Source organism: Sinocyclocheilus rhinocerous, unplaced genomic scaffold (genome assembly GCF_001515625.1).
Source record: "Sinocyclocheilus rhinocerous isolate Xijiao unplaced genomic scaffold, SAMN03320098_v1.1 scaffold72, whole genome shotgun sequence".
NCBI lineage: Eukaryota > Metazoa > Chordata > Actinopteri > Cypriniformes > Cyprinidae > Sinocyclocheilus > Sinocyclocheilus rhinocerous.
In genome coordinates, this window is record NW_015628351.1 from 4,452,865 (window position 1) to 4,473,338 (window position 20,474).

A 20,474-nucleotide genomic window follows, 5' to 3' on the forward strand; every position below is an offset into this window, starting at 1 on the left:
ATGGGGAACTATCACGACATACTGAATTTGTTTTTGAATTCTCAATTCTCCACATGTGCTAAGGCTGAAGTAGTAATATCTGCACTATATATGTTTTAAGTAGGCTACATAATAAAATAATAATTATGCAACTTATAGCCTACTAAATAAACAGTGTTGGGAGTAACGCATTACAAAAGTAATAATATTACAGTAGTATATTACTCACTGTAAATAAATATATGCAAATCGATATATGATTTTTTTTTTTTTGCGCTTTTGTGGATTATTATAAATCTTTACATTTAAAACAAAAATATTTGCATTTGCAAAAACATCGACGCAATAAAAAAAAGTCAAAAACCCATTCTGAACTTAGTGCTCCAAAACAGCGGAACAACGCTTTCGTTTCCCCCGTTTCCTGTCGGATCTTTCCTGCGCGTGACACGTCAAAATGGCGGAGCGGGAAGAAGCGGTGAGGGGATTCGTCGCTGTAACTGATGTTGATGAAGAGAGGGCCCGTTTCTTCCTCGAGTCAGCCGGCTGGGACCTACAGGTCAGTAGCACACTGATCACTTTATCACTGAAATATTATGCTGTGAAGCACAAGCACTGCAGCCGAGGATTTAGCAGACTTTAAGCCTCCACTGGCAGCCAGTGAACAGTGAACAACCGGCTAACGAAATGTGCAAGTCACTCTTCATTAAGATCACAAGGAGTATCTTAAACTGGCTAATCTGGTTAATCATATGTGATGTGATTCACTCTTCAGGACTGGCAGTCAGTATTGCATTGAAGTAGGGATTTTTAAACTGTGCCGGTAAATTTGACATAGAAATGAAGTCTTAAGCTACTAGCAGCTTTAACGTTAGCTTGATCAAGTGATACTCATGTTTACATTGGTGGTTAGAATTTTTTTTCGTCCTGAAACATCTTAAATTGTGTTATTTTCGAGTCGATAATATAATTAATCTGATTTATCTAGTTACAGAAGGCAGATAGTAGGTGTTTTTTGTTTCTGTGATTCACCTAGTCACCTTGTTTCTGTGATTTCACAGTCTGTCTGTGAAATGAAGTGACAGCTCTATTACCTCTGTGTCCTCAGCTTGCTTTAGCGAATTTCTTTGAAGATGGAGGAGATGATGATATTGCCACCCTCTCTCAGCCAGAGTCTGGCTCTGTCAGTCGGTCCGCGGGGCCAAGGTAACATAAGTCATATGTTTGGGCTTTTCAGTTATACAGTATCAGCTATATGGGTAATGTAATGTCTTTTGATTTCAGTGAACACAGAGTGACATCCTTTAGAGATCTTGTGCATGAGGATGAAGATGACAGTGGTGAGGAGGAAGGCCAGAGGTATTGAATTCCTCCACAGTTAATAACAGCTAAAGTCACCAACTCACCATGAAATCAAAATGGAAATTTCCTATTTTTTAATGGAATTTCATTATAATACGAGTAATTTATTCTTGTAAATCAGTGTTTATTAGGTATTCAGTGTTCATATAATGATTTTTTTTATAGAATATTGCAGTGTTTATTTTAAGCGACCTCTAGATTGCATAAACAATTTGAGATTGCAGCAATTATCAAACGACACCAATCTATATATATATAGTTTTTTTTCTGGATTGAGAAGTTGTTTTTCTTGGATATGTAACTATAAGGACGAAAAGATGATCACAATTTCCATTCAATGATGACTTTTACATTAACGTTTCTTTGTATTTAGCACCAAGGTTTGTTGTTTAAATGTATATGATTGCATAAAGGAAATTGTATATTTTAGATTCTGTGACTGCACACCATGTCTTTTAGGTTTTTCTCCATTTTTAGTCACCATTTATCTTTTTGCTGTTCAAATGGTCTTGCATTGACATGATTTGGAAAAGTAGAAATATGCAACTTAGTCTTTCAATTATTAAAAGATCATGGAAAAAGTGTGATGATTATAGCAGAATTAAAAATATTGTTTTTAAATGAGATATTTAGGGTTCATATAATGATATATGATTCATATAATGTTCATATAATGTTTTAGATCAAATATAACATGTCACCCTCCAAGACTTTCTCAATACCTAGGTAATGAAATATATACTCTCACTTTTTTAATGCCATGTTTACTCACAAATGCCATTTAATGCTTCATTTTATTGAGTAATGTCTGACTTTTGCTCTCATAGGTTCTTTGCCGGGGGCTCAGAACGCAGTGGGCAGCAGATTGTTGGGCCTCCCAAAAAGAAGAGCTCAAATGAGCTGGTTGAGGACTTGTTTAAAGGTGCTAAGGAGCACGGGGCAGTTCCTGTTGACAAACCAGGCAAGGGACCTGGAGAATCCAGCAAATCCAGCAAGGTAGATTCTCCACTGAATAAACTATACTGTCAATGAAAGATAATACGCCTGTTTATTGTGTACTCGTTTCTCATCTGATTTTGAATCACTCAATTTTTCTTTCTGTCTGCTTATTCTACAGCCGTTTCTGGGTGGTGGTTATCGATTGGGTGCAGCACCAGAGGAGGAGTCGGCTTATGTGGCAGGAGAGAGGAGACAGTCCAGGAGTGCACAAGATGTGAGTCACTAGCCTGTGACTGCTGAAGTCTTTGAGACGTAGAGCGATCTGCTGCAGTGATTTGTGCTGTGCCAACAGGTACATGTTGTGCTGAAGCTCTGGAAGACTGGCTTTAGTCTTGATAATGGAGAGCTGAGGAACTACAGTGATCCTGGGAACGCTCTCTTCCTGGAGTCGATCCGCAGAGGGTGAGCTCTGAATCCATTCACTGGTATTTGGTTGTTTTGGCAGTTTACAGAAGTTGATGTTAATTAACTGAAATCATAGTTCTCCTTCAAGTCAGTTCCAGAATCCTCTGACATTTTTTGTTGTGTTCTTTGCACACATTAAAACATATTTAGTTTTGTGGTGGGCCCTCTAGATACTTACTTATTGGTTGACTGTTATTAGACAGTCTTCTTCTAACTGATTGTCAAATCAGACTTAATAGAACCTCTTTCTTGCTTTCTGGCACTCTCAGGGAGATTCCTCTGGAATTGAGACAGCGTTTCCGGGGTGGACAGGTAAACCTAGACATGGAGGACCATCGGGATGAAGATTTTTCCAAACCCAAATCTGTTTTCAAAGCCTTTACTGGAGAAGGACAGAAACTTGGCAGGTTGGAAACCGTGTTAATTTCACAGTGTTAATTTCATTTTTTCACAGACGATAACGAAAAAACCCCTCTTTTTGCATGACAAAAACAATGACGACAAATATATTGACATTTTCGTCAACGAATAAAAACAAGATGAAAATGTTAGGGAGGGATGACTGAACAGAGATCCAGTCAGAACGAATCTGCTGCGTGGAAAGGAGGGGAGATGTGCGCATTTGAACTGTAACGCTCTGATCATAAGTTTGCATACACTTGCTGCACGTCTCATAAGGATGAATAAGAAAGACCAGACATATGGATAAATTTGAAAAGCCTGACGAAGTGAAAGAGCACTTAATTTGGTCCGGTTTTTAATTTCTGAGTGCACACAGCTGAATCCCGCACAAAAGCGCCTCTTAAACCGCGCACGATGACTGAATTCAGTTCTGTCGCGTCTTAACGGAGAAATACACACAAAATGATCTCAAATTGTCCGTTTTGATGAGTATTCACGTAAACACACCCGGTTACGTCTTTAAGTAAATGTAAACTGTTGGGAGAATATCGGATGTGTGTACTAGTATATTGAATCTGTGCATTCAGTTTTAAAGGGGCAGCAGCCAAATTTAGTTGCTGTTGTCTGTGTCCTTATTGTTAATGAATCAACAAAAGAAAGAGAGAAAATCACTCACTGCTCTTGAATGAATCACTTTAGTAGCCCTAATAAGGATTAATCTAATTGTATATAAATTAGTGCTGTCAAACAATTAATCGCGATTAATCGCATGCAAAATAAAAGTTTGTTTACATAATATGTGTGTATACTGTGTATTTATTATGTATACAGTGGGTACGGAAAGTATTCAGACCCCCTTAAATTTTTCACTCTTTGTTATATTGCAGCCATTTGCTAAAATCATTTAAGTTAATTTTTTTTCCTCATTAATGTACACACAGCACCCCATATTGACAGAAAAACACAGAATTGTTGACATTTTTGCAAATTTATTAAAAAAGAAAAACTGAAAAATGCTCAGTATTTAGTAGAAGCACCCATTTGATCTAATACAGCCATGAGTCTTTTTGGGAAAGATGCAACAAGTTATTCACACCTGGATTTGGGGATCCTCTGCCATTATGTAAACAAAAACTTTTATTTTGGACGCGATTAATCGCAATTAATCACTTGACAGCACTAATATAAATAAATGTCTGCTTGAAAAATGATATGTCAATGCATGCAAGTTGTTATAAAGAATGCCTATTATATAATCATTGGTATTTCAAAAGAGGACCATGTTCTTGTTTCTTTGAGAAGTGGTTTTATTTAATTTTGAGATAAAGACATGTTATGTGTCAAAGCAGTGAAATCTGGGTCTATATTGCATGTTCAAATCATTCATATTACCAGATGTTTTCTCTGGGAATTCATAATGAGATTGGAAATTTTTGAGAAATGCCTAATAAATGCATTACACTGTAACTAAACTCATTAGATTTTAGTTGACTAAATTTACTGTAGATTTAGTCAACTAAAGTCATATGATATTTAGTCGACTAAAACTAGAATAAGACTAAAAACAATTCAGATGACTAAAATGTGACTAAAACTAAATGGGATTTTAGTCCAAAGACTTGACTAAAACTAAATCAAAATTTGCTGTCAAAATTAACACTGGTTGGAAAACTGTTTCTTCATTCCTCTCATTTTCTTCTCCCTCCTGAGCTAAGGGCTGCTGAAGTACTTAATTACATGTTAATTAATGTTTCTCTTACTAAAACGTGTGTTTGGCTAATGCCTCATTGTTAGACAGGAAGACTTATTGACTGAATGAACCAATCAATGCCTTTTTTTTTTCTGAAGTTAAGAGGGTAATTTGTTTTATATTAACAGTGATTAGACATGGTCTGTTTACACTTTCAGTAGTGAAACTGTTCTATAATATTTTTTGCATGGAACTTTATAGTCCTGACAAAGACATTATTATACATAATGTTAGGAGCATTGCTTCTAGCAGATAATTTGATTTCAGATGTTAATTGTGACACTTGTTGTTCTTACAATAATTACAATAATCTAAAAACTAAAATAAAAAAAACTACTGCTAAAATATTAAATCTAAAACGAAAATAATAGAAACGTAACTTGTTGACTTTTAATTAACTTAAATTGGTGGTTAATTAGTCAATCTTTACCCATCACAAGTGTGAACAATGTGCAGTATTAACTTTTTAAGCCTTGTTTTCTACGTTCGGTGTATCTGTTTTACCACAAGGGGGCGATAGTTTATTGCCTATAAGCCGCAGACTCTTTTAGTGTCCTCCTGTTTGGTGCTGTGTGTTTGCTGTTAATAGCGATAGGGAAATAGTAGGGCTTCACGATTCATATCACAATTTTATTTTATTTTTTTTAATCATATAGCACTTAAGTTAATAGTGGCTTTTTTTAGATTCATGACTGCTTTGAATATCCAACAATTAATTGTACACCGTGATCTTCATATTGCTTCATCATTATAAGTTATATAGTTGCCATATGGTGACCGAACTATTCAAACTTTGCTGTCCTTATTTCACTCTAACCTCCGCAGTGCCACTCCAGAGTTGGTGTCGCTCCAGAGAAGCCCGCAGGACCAGGCCGCCAGTGAAGCTGAGGCTACGGCTTCCATCAGTGTGGACAGCTCTCAACCTGTCACTAGCATCCAGATCAGGCTGGCCGACGGAGGCCGGCTGGTGCAGAAGTTCAACCACACCCACAGGTAAAAGCAATGAAAATGCTTTGAAAATAACCCTATATCATGAACATCTTCCTCTTATTCCATCTTTCTCTATCACAGGGTGTCTGATGTGCGTCAGTTTGTGGCGAGCGCTCGCCCGGCATTAGCTGCCACCGAGTTCGTTCTCATGACGACTTTCCCCAACAAGGAGCTGACGGACGAGAGCCAGACGCTGAAGGAAGCCAACATGCTGAACGCCGTCATTGTGCAGCGGCTAAAGTGACCGGTGACCTGGCTTTATTAAAGTACTCTGGAGTTGGATACCGGGACTGAAAGGACTTCTAATTACTTAATTTTGTTTTCTTTAGTGATATGTTATTCCTCTGTGACAGTTTTGGGGTGGTGGGTGTTTCTGATAAAGCGAAATGGAGATGAAGGGGAAGCAATCATACAGTTAAAGAGAGGGAAAGCGGAACCGAAGAGAAGAACTAACAAGTTTTACGGTTTTAGAATAACTGCTGAACATATTCAGATTGAAATAAAGAGCTTTCTGAAGAGTTTTGACCTCCTTTTACCTCGGTGTCTATCTTGCAGCTTTACGCTGCTTTGCTTTACCACCTCCTCAGTTTTATTCCTAGTTCTGTGATTCATCTCTTTAACATTTCTCAGAAGTGTCATTAAAACTAAAGTAGCCTTATATTCTAGCCCCATGACCAAGTTCAACCTCAACTGTCAATGTTTGTTTGTTTTTTTTACAAAACAATCTATCTTTTATGATATTTGAGGCTTTTTGTTATTTAGGTTGTTACACTATATTGATTTTTTATTATTATCATTATTATATTTTTCATGGTTATTAAAGAATGAAATTATGAATTGGTTGATTAAGAGCCAACTTCAATTTTGGACACTGCTGCTGGTGAACATATCAGTGGCCTTCTTGTATTCTATGCAGACTATAATTCTGGAGATATTGTGTGATTGTGAGCTGTGGTGAACCTGATATTAAACCCCTTTGTCTGGCATTGGAGAGCACTTTTTTGGAGTGTTTGAGAGCATGTCACCACCAGGTGCTGATATCCTACACCCGCCCCCATAAAAGAGACCTTTGCATGACAGGAAGTGGTTTGTTTTTGAAAGCGTTGTTTGTCGTAAGATCATGCTAGATGGTGTGATGGAAGCTATTAGTTCAGAAACTGGAGTCATGAGTTTGTCATGCACTCCCAAGGTCTGTGGAGTCCACCGTCTAAGACTGTATTTGTGAGGAATATTTTCACACAGTAATGAAATTGAAATCCGACATTAATGACTTAAATTGATTTACAAAAATACATCTTAAAACTTTAGCATATGGACACCACTATAATGTTTACAAGTATCCCTTAAGTATGAAACAAGATTACGTTGGCCCTATTTATTATTAAATTAGATATAATTCAGCTGATCAGAAAGATTAGTCGTGGTTGCCCTTTAAGAATTAATTAAGATAGGCTGATCTTCGGCCATATTTCAGCTTTGTATATTTATATACGGCTAAATGCAGTCTAAATAATCAAAAAATAAATGTCTTGCAAGCTATCATAAAGTATATAATCAATCAGTGGAGTATATCAACAGCATACATTCTTCGCATGGCTTGTCTTTTTTTTTTAGGAGACTCGTTTCTATTCCCTTTTGCGCAGATAGATGTACATGATTCCACTGCACAGGAGCAGAGGTACACAAACCCACGCCAAGTAAAAGCAGTAGCCGAAGTGTCCCGAGCTCAACTCCCGCGAGTCCTGAAGGATTTCTTCATTGTGCAGAGTGTAAATGAGCACGGCGGTGAAGGCGTTGAGGCCTGAGGACAGAACATTTCAGATTATTTTTCCTCGACTTCAGAGCAACTGAAATGCGTGTTTAGCTTGGGGTGAAGACGGTAACCTCGAGTAATAAAGCTAATTAGGTTGAAGCACTTACCGGCAAATGCCTGGCAGACGCCGGTGAGGTAAAAGAGTCCTCCTTTAGACATGGTGAAGAGTTGTCCCAGGAATATCAGGAATGAACTGGCGGAGAAAACCACTGACAGGACCATCAGAACCTGGACAGCCTGAAGCCAGTCTGGTGGAAACAAAACACAGAGACTATTCTTATTCAACTTTAAACAGTGGTGATGTACGTTCGAGTAAATTCCCATATTCTAAAACCAGTTAAGTGCTCAAATGTATTGTTTTACCCGTCTCTTCTGATGATGCACAGAACCATGCCTCTGTTTCATTGTCAAATCTGCAGTTGTACCAGAGGTCCGAGTGTTCTGTGCCGTCCCAAACCCACCAGGACTGAATCATACAGAAGATTAAATATGCATCCATGATTTCAGACATATGCACACTATTCTAACGAATTATCAAATAGTTTTGGAACGTAATCCGCTGTAAAGGGTTTCACATACTTACCTTCTCCATGGTGGCGATGAAGAGAACCGCCAGTGTGATGAGATGAAGTAGTGTGACAAACGCCAGAAGAGATGCCATGGTGATAAAACAGCACCTGTCAACATCTGAAACTTTCTCATCTGAACGTTTGTGTTGTACATCAGGACACATATTTTACTTTGAAAAAAAATATGTAAAATATGTTGTGTATTATTATTATTATTATTATTATATTGTTTATAAACATTCCACTTAACATTTTTAAACATTTTAAATAATATTATATTATTGTTAATATATTTATTATATAAAAATTATGTTCTATATGTTATTTATTTTTATAATACTATCAATTATATGATAAAAACATTATTATTATTATTATTACTGTTTATAAACATTTCACTTAACGTTAAATATTATAAATAATATATTGTTATTGTTAATATATTTATTATATAAAAACAATGTTCTATGTTATTTATTTTTATAATACTATACATTTTATAATAAAACCATTATTATTATTATTATCATTATTATATAAGAAAATTGTTGTTTGATGTTCATTGGAGCGTTTAAGGTACACCTGCATGATTGTATGATTACCCTCAGGTTTTTTGTAAGCACGAGAGGTTTAACAATCTGCTTTTGCTAAAACGTAAAGATGGAAAAGGCCAGGACGTAAAAATACTAAGTAAACTGACTATGGCTGAAGTCCAGAACTGAGAAATGAAGGCACTCATTCAGACTTTTCTAAGTCTTGAGACACACCATGCTTTTCCTCAGAGCAAAACTAGAGAAGAACAGCCTTGGGAAAAGTCATACTCTCATAACCAGTCTTGTAATGTTCTGTGAGATATTTATAGTAACAAAAACTTTTCTAAAATGCTTATTTAGATAAAATTATAAGATTAGTTTTCATTGCCTTGTTCAAATCATGTTATATTCACAGGAGAGTTTGATGTGGTAAAGTGTTATGCTGTTGTATTTTATGCTTCAAATTCTGTTTTTATAACTATTCAAATCATAAACAAAAGTAAAAGCAAACTAAATAAAATGTGAACTCACCAAATGTGATCCAAATCCAGCAGAGGCAAATATATGGACTCTTGCCGTGTTAATCCAGGTCTGTTGCTGCTTTCTGCCCTTTTCGGCTCACCAGTAAATTGGAGGATTTTTTTGGGGTCAACTTCAGCAAACGCCCATTTCCTTGTCGCCGAGTTAGTGCTGTTGTCCTGCACACAGTCCCATCAGATCCTCCTTGTGTGTTCAGGAAAGGCATGAGCATGGGCACACGTCTCTCTTTCCTTACTAGTCGTTTTTAGTCTCAGAGGGTGTGCGCTGAGTTCCTATGGGCTTCTATCATAACTTCAATCTCCTTTGATGATCTTGATTATATGTGTGTGGGTTTCATTCATCATCGCCCAAGAGATGGAGTTATGGTCATTTAACAGGGAAGGGAAAGCCACCTAAATTGGGAAAACAACAGGAACCTCAATGTTTATTTGTCTGTGTACAGTAAATGTAGGTGGACCAGGGAAAAAAAATATTTCTATATGTTATATTATCTATATATCTGTATTCTTTCCACAAATGTTACAGATACATTCACATTACAACACAATCTTTACATAACAGAAAATACATCTGTCCATTGTATTGGATACCATGAATTAAAAACTGTTTTCATCGGGCATTGAAATAAGCATACATTCATTTATTTAATTTATTTAAAAGATATAATAGAAAATAATGACACAGAAAGAGTTTGTTATTTTATGTTATTTTTTTGTTCATATAACAAGTTCATAACAATTGCAGTAGGTTAATGGTTTAAAATATATAAACATATTTTGCTTTTAAAAATAGTCAGTGATTTATATTACTGTACATTACAACCCTAAATGCTTGCTGTTCACTAGTTTAAAAATATTCAAAATCTATAATAATATTATTATTATTATTGTTTTGTTATTATTATTATTATTGTCAATTATTAGTTATTATTATGAAAGTTAAAAAACTTTGATTAAATATATGCTTCAGAGTTGAAGCATGGGTTATTGTTTGAATTATTATTTTTATTAGAAGTAGTAGTATTTGTTATTGATGTTTGTGTGTGATTTAATACTAAATGTACCATAGTTAAAAATCTAATAATAATAATACTTATTATTATTATTATTATTTCATTATTATTTATTGTTGTTTCTAAGTTAAAATATACATTAAGTTTTTTTTTCATTTATTTTTTTGTGATTAAATAGTACATGCATCAGGGTTAAAAATCATAAGGAAGGGATGTTTATGAGTATGTGGTGTATGCCCATAATAAGCATGATTGTATATGTCTTTATGCCTTTCCAAGAGACCAAATAATATATTTATTTTTTATATATATATTTTGAACGTTTGAGTATAGGTGTGTATTCATCAGGGTGTCATCTATGAGTTGCACAGCTGTAGTTCAGTAGGGGTCAGTAAGCCCCGTTCACACCGCCAGCGACTTTTTCGCTGTATGTCGCTAGACTCTGTGCTGTGAAGACGCTTGTGGGCGTTCCTACTGCTGTAGCTCTAATGTTATTGGTAGACTGCACGTATGGACATATCTGGACATATAAAATGCAATCACAAACTGTATATTGCCGGCAAAACTAAGATATCATTCTATTATGACTAGGAATTAGACTTAAAAGAAATAAAAGTACCATTCTGCTGTTGGAGAGTGTTGTTATATAAACTACAGCAGTGCTCGTGCATTAAATCATTAACCGGTGCTAAACTGCTCACTGCATCATGTAATTAACAACTCGAACCATCAATGTATGAATCAAACTCACTTAGACAGCCAACGGTTTCTTTTCTACGCGTCATATTTTATATCCAGTACTCTAGACGGTGACGTGTGAGCGTCACTGACAGATTCTTCACTCCTATTGGATGTCGCTCGCGAAATTCGCTGCTTATTTGCATAAAGTTGAAAGAACACGTATTCCGCTGGTTGTAGTTTCCACGCCAGTCCAGTAGGGAGCAGTATTAACTCTGTCATCCCCGCTGGGTTCGCGGAAACTTCTCAACGTCACAACGTCAGAGGAACAGCAATGGCGACAAGAAGCTCTGGGTTTTCACGGACCCAAACAAGCAGAGGAAATTCATGCAAAAACATTTTTAATAAAATCCGACAAGGCCAAATCAAGGGTGTTGGGTTGACTAGAGGGTCTCAGGTGAGATCTTAAATTATATGAAGGACTAAACTGTCTTCAAAGCGTTTCTTGGGCACTGTTTACATACGAGGGCCTGAAGAGCCATGAATATAAAATAGGTCTCAAACAAAAATATACAGCATTTAGACGATATCACTTGCCTAAGCTACTTAGTGCTAAGATAATCAGTGATACTAAGAAGAGTAATAATATAGTGTCTGACCTGTTTGTCTTGAAGTGTATTTTCAGTGCTTGACAAGTGTTGTGATTGTGTTGTCAAATGCAGTTTCCTGTGGCTCTTCTGGAAGAGAGAGATAAAAGAGCTCAATGGCAGGGGATACCAGTGTTATTGAGGAGACTTCATGAGAGCAGCCATCCTAACAGCGATCTCTCCAAGATTCACAGCATGGTCATGGTATTCAAGACTTCCTTGTCTGTTCACACAAAATGCATCGCCTTAAGTACATTTGTATAATTTGCTATTAGATGTAAAGTGAGTTGTTTTGTGATTGTGCAGGAACTGTCATCATTGCTGTCTATGGAGGCTATGTCATTTGTTACAGAGGAGCGCAAAACACCACAGGAGTCGATTTCTCCAAATACATATACATTTGACTTGTTTGGAGGAGTTGATGTGAGTTTTTTGTAGTTAAATATTACGCCTTACTAATCTTGATCAAAATAAGTTTAATTGCATTCAGTTTGAAGGCATTAATGTGAATAATTATTCTTATTCCTCTTGAATGTAGTTTTGAGTTTTGAGTTATGCTTGATCAAGAGCTCTGAGAGCCTGTAAAAATGTACACTATTATACAAACTTTTTTGAGTTAAAGGAATACTCAGCAAGGAGCGTGAAAAGCAGCGGTCCTTGTACTGAGCCTTGTGGTACTCCATACTGTATTTGTGATCGATATGATACCTCGTCATTCACTTCTACGAATTGATGATGGTCAGATAAGTAAGATTTGAACCATGCCAATGCAATTCCACTAATGCCAACGTAATTTTGTAGTCTACTCAAAAGAATGTTGTGGTCGATAGTGTCAAACGCAGCATTAAATTAATCATTAAATTGTTCAAAATTGACAGTAAACACATTGAAAATATTACAAAAGATTTCTATTTCAAATAAATGCTTTTTGAACTTTCTGTTCACCAAAATATCCTGAAAAAAATTTATCAGTTTCCACAAAAATTTTACACAGCTCAACATTTTCAACATAGATAATAAGTTTCTTAAGCACCAAATCGGCATATTAGAAAGATTTTAAATGTATATTAATGCTGTTATTTTCTGATATTAAACAGCTCAACAGCGGTAGATTTAGAAACGAACACTCTTAAAAATGTAGTCAAAGCAGAGTTTGTGCTATAAATAATTGTTACTTTGATATACTGAGTTTTTCCATCATGCTCTGTTTTTATCCGTCAGTAAAACATTGTAACATATGGTATTTTATTATGACATTGATACTCACAAGAATTTAAGTGACAAGAGCTCTTCATCAAGTGCTGTTACATGTTCTTAGCTTTGTCTTCTTATTCCGCTCTTGCAGTGTGGAAAAAACAGCAGAAACTGAACTGTACCAACTTGGAATCATAATATTTTAATTTGAAAGAAACCAGTTTTGCTGGTGCCATAATTATCATAATTGCAGAATGCAGATTTGTTAGTTACTCACTATGCTTTTGTCATTCATCTACAGTTATTTGTAGAGATTCTGATGCGGCCAACGCTCACAGTACAGGGAGACCTACCCATACGTAAGCTTATTTAAATAATAAATCCAAGCTTCTTTATTTCCATAATTTAAGAACAGAAATAATACTTGTTTTCAGTAATGATGTCCCAGTCATTAAAGGTTTGCTTCCTTATTTTCAGTGAGTGATGATCTCATCAAGGATTGTCTAAGTGTTCTGTACAACTGCTGTATATGTGTAAGTATAAAACAATGTGTATGACTCTGGAAGGACGCAAATAATAATTCAGAATTATTTAGCTTGTTTCCTTGTGAGTAACAGCCTCTGTTTTTGTCTGACAGACAGAGGGTGTTACAAAAAGCCTTGCAGCGAGGGAGGATTTCATCACATTCCTGTTCACTCTCATGTCCAATAAAAAGGTTTTCCTACAAACTGCCACTCTTATTGAGGACATTCTTAGTGTTCGAAAGGTAAAAGCCAAAGCATATACACTGTTATTTAAATATTTGGGTTCAGTATAATTATGTTTTGAAAAAGTAATACTAATAGTAATTTTTCAGAAACGTTGCATTAAATAGATCAAAATAACTTTTGTTACAAGTGATTTTTATTTTAAATACTAATATCATGTATAATAAATTTTTGTGGATAAAATAATATTTAATGTTTGATATATTTATATTTAATATGATTTCATATTTTAAAATAAAAAGTTTTTGTGGAAACTGATACTATATTATACTGTAATATGTATCAGTTCCCACAAAAAATAAAAACAGCACAAATGTTTTCAAAATTGATAAGAAATTGAGCATCAAATCTGCATATTAGAATGATTTCTGAAGGATTTCTGACATTGAAGACTGGGGTAATGATGCTGAAAATTCAGTGTGCCATTACAGAAATCATTTACATTTTAAAATGTATTAAAAGTGTTTTTTGTGTGTTCTTTAAGAATGCTATCTGAACTTTAGCAATGCAATAAATCACTTTTTTGCCATTTCAATCTTAGGAAATCATCCAGCTTGAAGAAATTCCCAACTTGGCCAGTCTGGTCCAGAGCTTCAACCAGCAGCAGCTGGCCAACTTCTGTCGTATCCTCTCAGTCACCATATCAGAGCCAGACGTGGGTGTAGATGACAAACACACCCTCCTGGCCCGCAGTACCCAGCAAAAGACCAGCACATGCCCATCACGCGCCGAGAGCAACCAGGGTTAGAAAACACACCTGCAGTTAATCCACACAAAATGTTGACAGGGTTATAAAGGCCCTCATGAAAAATAGCACTATACATTTTACAGTGTCATGTGATCTTTCTGCAGTGACTCTGGTGAATATCCCAGGTTTCATTGAGCGTCTTTGTAAGCTTGCCACACGGAAAGTTACAGAGGCGGCGGATGCCTCTGCCCGACTGGAGCTGGAGGACTGGCACAGTTGGCTTGACAATGCATTGGTTCTGGATGCTCTCATGCAGTTAGCAATTGAGGAAGCAGAGCAGAGCAGTACAGGTGAGGTCCTCCTCTCTTTCCCGCTCTGGTATTTCCATTAGCTGTATTATTTGGTCTCACCAAGTCTCGATTGGCTGTCTTTCAGAGTCATCTGATGAGAGCTCGCTGTCCTCTAGCCCGCTTAGACACAGGCTGCCCCAATCTATGAAGATCGTACACGAGATCATGTACAAAGTGGAGGTTCTCTATGTGCTGTGTGTGCTGCTTATGGGCCGACAGAGAAATCAGGTAATGTGATGGGATTGAAGTGATTGTGAATTTTAATACATATGACGTGGAATGAGTCAGGATGATCTACTAGTTAACTGACCAGTCACTTAATAATGTGACTTAATGTTTAGAGTTTGAATTTTTGTGTGTGTGTGTGTGTGTGTGGAAATGGGAATTTTTACTGCTCTAGCTCTTTTCTTAAAGTCACTTTCTAATTTGTGAAGCTCAATTATCTTTTGCTGCACACCAGAAATATATTCTTTGGTTTTTCTCATTGTGATGGATGATTAAGGGAATTTGGCCTTTGTTTTCCCTCCTATTTATATTCCTGTGAAACAGGAAGCCATGGCTGGATAATTTCATGTTCATAATCACCCTGGTATGCTCAAAATTGTAAATATACTTCACAGATATTTTACTCAAAATAATTTCTAGGGGTACCAATAATTGTGTCCAACATGTATTTGAGAAAAACATTTATTTCATAATGAGATTTTCCCCCATTTTCAATTGTTTTAGTTCAATGAAAGGTTAGATATTTGTGAATTTTTTAAAATAAATGATCAAAATTATTAACAATGCAGATTTATTTATTTGCCTTCTTTGATCATATTTACCAAGAGTGGCAATAATTCTGACCACGACTGTATATATATATATTAGTAAAACAGTAATATTATGGAACATTACAATTTAAAGTAACTGTTTTCTATTTAAATATATTTATAAAAAGTAATTTATACCATTGGTATCAAAGCTGAATTTTCATTATTATGACAATGAATTGTAAATGTCTTCGCACAGTCTTCCGTGTCATCATTCTAATATGCTGAATTGCTCAGGAAACATTTATTTTTATCAGTGTTGAAAACAGTTGTGCTAATTAATATTTTACTTGAAACCGTTATGCTTTTTGGTCAAGGATTCTTGTTAAGAATGAACAGCGTCTTTAATGTCTTTCAAAATGAAAACTAATCATACTGACCCTTAACTTTTGAATGATATTTTGAAGGATTTTTTTCATAGATTTTTATTCTTGTGACACAGGTTCACAGAATGTTGGCAGAGTTTAAGTTAATTCCAGGTCTCAATAACCTGTTTGATAAGCTGATCTGGAGAAGGCAACCTTCTGGTCACGTCCTACATCGGCAGAACCAGAACTGTGACTGCAGTCCAGTAAGAAGCAGCCCTTTATTACTCTGAATTATTTAAAAAAGACTCTTACATATGGATGATTACAGTGGGAGAATACAGTTCTTTTCCCCTCTACATCAGGAGATCTCGTTCAAGATCCACTTCCTCAGGCTGCTGCAGAGCTTCAGTGACCACCATGAGTGAGTATCACAAAGAGATGCAAGGAAATGCTAAAACTGAGAAAAATCCACTGGTCTGATTGGAAACTTTTTCTTTATTGTTCACAGGAATAAATACCTTCTTCTAAGTGGACAGGAACTGAATGAACTGAGTGACATCTACCTGAATGCAAATGTCTTTGAAATGGAGGCACTGATTAAGACAGACAGGCATGGGGACGCTTTTCATATCATATTAAGTTCTTCCTTATTTTAACAGCAGTTTTGAACTGCTCATTAATTGGTTTGTATTAATTGGTCAATTGGTTTACAGGAACCTTGTCTGTGATGGTAAAAAGGGTCTTCTTACACGGTTAATCTCAGTCATGAAGAAAGAGCCAATTGATTCTTCATTCAGGTGAGATCTTTAGTTACATTTTGTAATGTTTTCTTACACTTACTGACCTCTTCATTTCATAATAGACATCTTGTGTCTTGAGTTTGACATTTCTCCATGCCTGGCTTCAGGTTCTGGCAGGCAAGAGCCGTGGAGAGTTTTCTGAGAGGAACGCCATCATATGCTGATCAAGTGTTCCTTCTCAGAAGAGGCTTGTTAGAGGTGAGCAAAATATGTGTGTGATGCATTACGTTGCCTGCGTGAGCATACACTGCCATTCAAAAGTTTGGGTTCAGTAATTTTTTTTTGTTTTCTTAAAAGAAAAACTTTCATTTAGCAAGGATATATTAAATTGTTTAAAAGTGAAATTGAAGACATCTATAATGTTACAAAATACTTATTTCTAATAAATGCTGTTTGATGTGTCACAGTTTCCACAAAAATGTGAAGCAGCAAAGCTGTGTTTTCAACATTGATAATAATAAGAAATGTTTCTTGAGCAGCAATTCAGCATATTAGACTGATTACTGAAGGATCATGTGACACTGAACACTGGAGTAACGGCTGCTGAAAATGAATTGCAGGAATAAATGACATTTTAAAATATATTAAAATTGAGAACTGTTCAGATTATGTCAGACTGTACTAGTATTTCAAATATTACTGTATTTTTAATCAAATAAATGCAGCCTTGGTGGGCATAAGATAATTCTTTCAATAACTTTAAAAATCTTAACCAGCCCCAAACTGTCGTGTACAGTTATAGGACTATTAAGTCATCTCATAATTCTCTTCTTTCAGCATATTCTATATTGCATCATCGACAGTGGCTGCAAGTCACATGACGTCCTTCAGAGCTACTTTGACCTACTTGGTGAGCTTATGAAGTTCAACATTGATGCCTTCAAAAGATTTAACAAATATGTCAACACAGAGGAGAAGGTGGGTTTACAGTCAGACCCTTTGTGATTTTTCTTATACAAGACACACTGAAATGATCCAGTAACTCTCAAATCTGTCTTTCTCCCTTTTGACACCTCAGTTTCAGATGTTCCTGACTCAGATCAACAGCTCTCTGGTAGACTCTAACATGCTGGTGCGATGTATCGTCCTGTCTCTGGACCGATTTGAGAGCCAGACGAAAGATGTGAAAGGTTTGACTCAAATGACTGACCAGTTAATTGAGAGATGGATGAGAGTGTTAAAGAGCATTAAAAATGTGTTTCTTTGTCTCTTTCTCAGTGGTTGAAGTGTTTTCAGAGTGTCGCCTCTTGTCCTACATGGCTCAAGTGGAAAACAGGTTGTCCTTCCTTTTCAGACTGACCAGCATCATCAATGTCCAAACCCTCACTCAGGCAAGTTATACGAGTGCATAAGTGCCAGTATTGACACAGGGAAGGGTAATAATCACTGGCACATGAGCAGTAGCAAAAGTGGTGTATGCAATTTATTCAGGTGTAGCTGAAGTCCTTCACACCTGCACGATGATCTATATTAGCTGTAATCGTTCCTGCGCGATTGAGTGGCTGACACTTCACAGTTCTGCTGTATTTCAGAGGCCACATTTTAAATTTATGTATAATGTTTTTTTTTTTTGTAAATATTATTTTTACGAAGTGAATAAGCACGTTTTTTATTGTTATGCTGTAACAACAGTTCATCAGATTTAAACTGAAATGTAATTTTTCAGTTAAAGTTTTATTAACTTAAATTTAAAACTTTTAAAAATGGTCAGTATAATTAATAACACATCAACTAGGAACATTCTAAATGTGTCTTCATAATAAAAAAGTAGCTGACTCCTGTTTTATGCTGTTATCCAAAATGATGAGCTGAATCATCTCATTCAAGGGCGTTACATTCTAAATGTATTCAAAAATACATAATTAATGCAATGCATACATACCTATGGTAACACTATTTTAATTTCTGAATTGAAATAAATTAATTCTGTAATAACCATAGTTTCATTGTCCTGAATTTCTGAAATAATGTTTAAGATCAGTACATTTACATGTTTTCAAAGATTCTTTCAAAGCAAAATATGTTATTACTGGTTTCAACACATGACAATTTTAGAGACATTAATATTTATTTATTGATATACATATATTTTTTTAAAACCAACAGTAATACAAAGGTTACATTTTTAAGAACTTGTTTAAAACACTACTTACAATTTTTCTGCTACACTCATTGTTACAGTGTAATTATACATTTAAGTACTGAGTAATATTTAACTTTATGTACTTACTATATGATTAGGGTTAAGATGAGTGTTTGGTTTAGTGTTAGCTACATGTAATTATGCGTATTGTTATTATTACTATAGTAAGTACGTGTAACAAGAATGACACCATAAAATAAAGTGTTACTGATTTTTTTTTATATATACCATTGACCCTTAAAACTGATTGGCATGATTTTGATCAATCACAGGAGAACGTGAGCTGTCTGAACACCAGTCTGGTGATTCTGATGCTGGCGAGGAGGCGGGGTAAGTTGCCTTTCTATCTGAGCGCTCTGCGAGAGAAGGAATATGCAGAGAAATATCCCGGCTGCCTGCTCAACAACTTCCACAACCTGCTGCGCTTCTGGCAGCACCACTACCTCAACAAGGACAAGGACAGCACCTGCCTGGAGAACGTGAGCTCGGCTCCATTGACCAAACACAGATATCCTCTCACGGTTGTAAGCTCTTAAGGCATAAACTTTTCTATCTCTTTCCAAAAACAGAGCTCTTGTATTCCCTTCACCTACTGGAAGGAGACGGTCTCAGTGCTTCTGGGCTCTGGAAGAAGCTCACGCTGTGCTATTGCCTCCTACATTGATGAAGCCTACAGGGACCTGGACAGAGACTTCCTGGAGCTGTGACTATAGACTGAGAGGACTCTCTTTACATCAGAATTACATAATTACATCAAGTTTATAAGACCTAGTCCATTCAGATGCATTACAGAATAGGTGTGTGTGTGTGTGTGTGTGTGTGGAGATGCAAGTGTATCTGGGTATTCATGGTGCTGAGGGTATTGATCTGCTCGTGTTCAATAGCATGAATGTATGTTGGCTCAAAGTATTAAATGTGAAATGAATGTGCTTGGGAATATGTAATGCCACTGTAGGTGTGTTTGTGTTTGCAGTGGCACTAGGGTCTGGATGTTTTTAAGTTGGTAAGAGTTACAGCTGCCTTGTTCTCTAGTGCTGAATTCTCTCGCCTCCTGTAGGTTGGCTTGTCAGTTACGCATTCAGACATGACAAACTCCTGGAAGTAGTCAGGAAGAGCCTCACTGTCCCTTACTGCAAAAAAAAAAAAAAAAAAACTATTTAATTCAGGGACATTCTAATGTCTAATATTGGTGATTGGCTTAGTTTACATACTGCCTGTATATTTATGTTATTATGTATGTAGTTCTCACTTGACCTAAAATTTTAAATTTTCAGCCCCGAACTCACAGAGTGACAACACAAAATCAACAGAAGAAAATAAAGATCTTGTTTTATCACAAGCATGTTTCTGTCTGTATGGCTACTAATTCATCTGTTAAAATCAGTTTGTTATGGAACCATAGGGATATAGAGCCAGGTTTAAGATTTTAATTTTGGGATTATTTTTGTAAGAGTGATAAATTAAAAGATATTATTTTGCAGCAAGTTTCCGGGGTTACTTTATATTTAATGTAATCTACAATTTTAGTTTTCTATACTGATAAACGAAATTATGTACCGTATTGACCCGAATATAAGACGATGTTTTTTCTTGGAAATACATCTGAAAAAACGCGGTCGTCATATTGGCGCTTTTCCACTGCGTGGTACGACTCGGCTCGGCACGGTTTGCGTTTCCACTGCAGTTCAGTACCGCTTTAGAGTGGGCGGGATTATTCACATGTCGTTATAGTT

The 20,474-nt window shown here is 35.9% G+C and overlaps 3 protein-coding genes across 3 annotated transcripts; 2 read left to right on the plus strand and 1 right to left on the minus strand.

Annotated features, from left to right (window-relative positions):
* Positions 1–376: 376 nt before the first annotated feature.
* On the plus strand, positions 377–6,870 carry LOC107737635 (NSFL1 cofactor p47-like). The gene is made up of 9 exons (XM_016549207.1): positions 377–535; positions 1,085–1,182; positions 1,261–1,335; positions 2,166–2,334; positions 2,456–2,551; positions 2,630–2,739; positions 3,012–3,149; positions 5,720–5,887; positions 5,966–6,870. Exons 1-9 carry the CDS (start codon positions 434–436, stop codon positions 6,126–6,128), a joined length of 1,119 nt encoding a protein of 372 aa, XP_016404693.1. The 5' UTR covers positions 377–433; the 3' UTR covers positions 6,129–6,870.
* Positions 6,871–7,297: 427 nt separating this feature from the next.
* On the minus strand, positions 7,298–9,382 carry LOC107737636 (epithelial membrane protein 3-like). Its single transcript, XM_016549208.1, has 5 exons — positions 9,331–9,382; positions 8,281–8,374; positions 8,061–8,163; positions 7,805–7,945; positions 7,298–7,685 (listed from the first exon to the last, which is right to left on the minus strand). Exons 2-5 carry the CDS (start codon positions 8,356–8,358, stop codon positions 7,510–7,512), a joined length of 498 nt encoding a protein of 165 aa, XP_016404694.1. The 5' UTR covers positions 8,359–8,374; positions 9,331–9,382; the 3' UTR covers positions 7,298–7,509.
* A 1,964-nt stretch (positions 9,383–11,346) lies between these two features.
* LOC107737634 (short transient receptor potential channel 4-associated protein-like) lies at positions 11,347–19,875 on the plus strand. Its single transcript, XM_016549206.1, has 19 exons — positions 11,347–11,486; positions 11,752–11,880; positions 11,983–12,099; positions 13,172–13,229; positions 13,348–13,403; positions 13,508–13,636; positions 14,179–14,380; positions 14,490–14,675; positions 14,761–14,903; positions 15,933–16,061; positions 16,161–16,219; positions 16,307–16,408; positions 16,512–16,595; positions 16,706–16,796; positions 17,376–17,516; positions 17,617–17,728; positions 17,817–17,929; positions 19,014–19,220; positions 19,311–19,875. The coding sequence occupies exons 1-19, from the start codon at positions 11,364–11,366 to the stop codon at positions 19,446–19,448; spliced, it is 2,319 nt and encodes a 772-aa protein (XP_016404692.1). The 5' UTR covers positions 11,347–11,363; the 3' UTR covers positions 19,449–19,875.
* Positions 19,876–20,474: the final 599 nt, after the last annotated feature.

Bases quoted from the DNA above. Each gene is read 5' to 3' on its own strand.
- LOC107737635 (XM_016549207.1), top strand. From the start codon at position 434: ATGGCGGAGCGGGAAGAAGCGGTGAGGGGATTCGTCGCTGTAACTGAT. The intron at 1,183-1,260 runs GTAACATAAGTC...TTTTGATTTCAG, and splicing joins AGTCGGTCCGCGGGGCCAAG to TGAACACAGAGTGACATCCT. The intron at 1,336-2,165 runs GTATTGAATTCC...TTGCTCTCATAG, and splicing joins GGTGAGGAGGAAGGCCAGAG to GTTCTTTGCCGGGGGCTCAG.
- LOC107737636 (XM_016549208.1), bottom strand. From the start codon at position 8,358: ATGGCATCTCTTCTGGCGTTTGTCACACTACTTCATCTCATCACACTG. The intron at 7,946-8,060 runs GTAAAACAATAC...TGTTTCCACCAG, and splicing joins TGCATCATCAGAAGAGACGG to ACTGGCTTCAGGCTGTCCAG. The intron at 7,686-7,804 runs GTAAGTGCTTCA...TTCTGTCCTCAG, and splicing joins CGTCTGCCAGGCATTTGCCG to GCCTCAACGCCTTCACCGCC.
- LOC107737634 (XM_016549206.1), top strand. From the start codon at position 11,364: ATGGCGACAAGAAGCTCTGGGTTTTCACGGACCCAAACAAGCAGAGGA. The intron at 13,637-14,178 runs GTAAAAGCCAAA...TTTCAATCTTAG, and splicing joins ACATTCTTAGTGTTCGAAAG to GAAATCATCCAGCTTGAAGA. The intron at 17,930-19,013 runs GCAAGTTATACG...GATCAATCACAG, and splicing joins ATGTCCAAACCCTCACTCAG to GAGAACGTGAGCTGTCTGAA.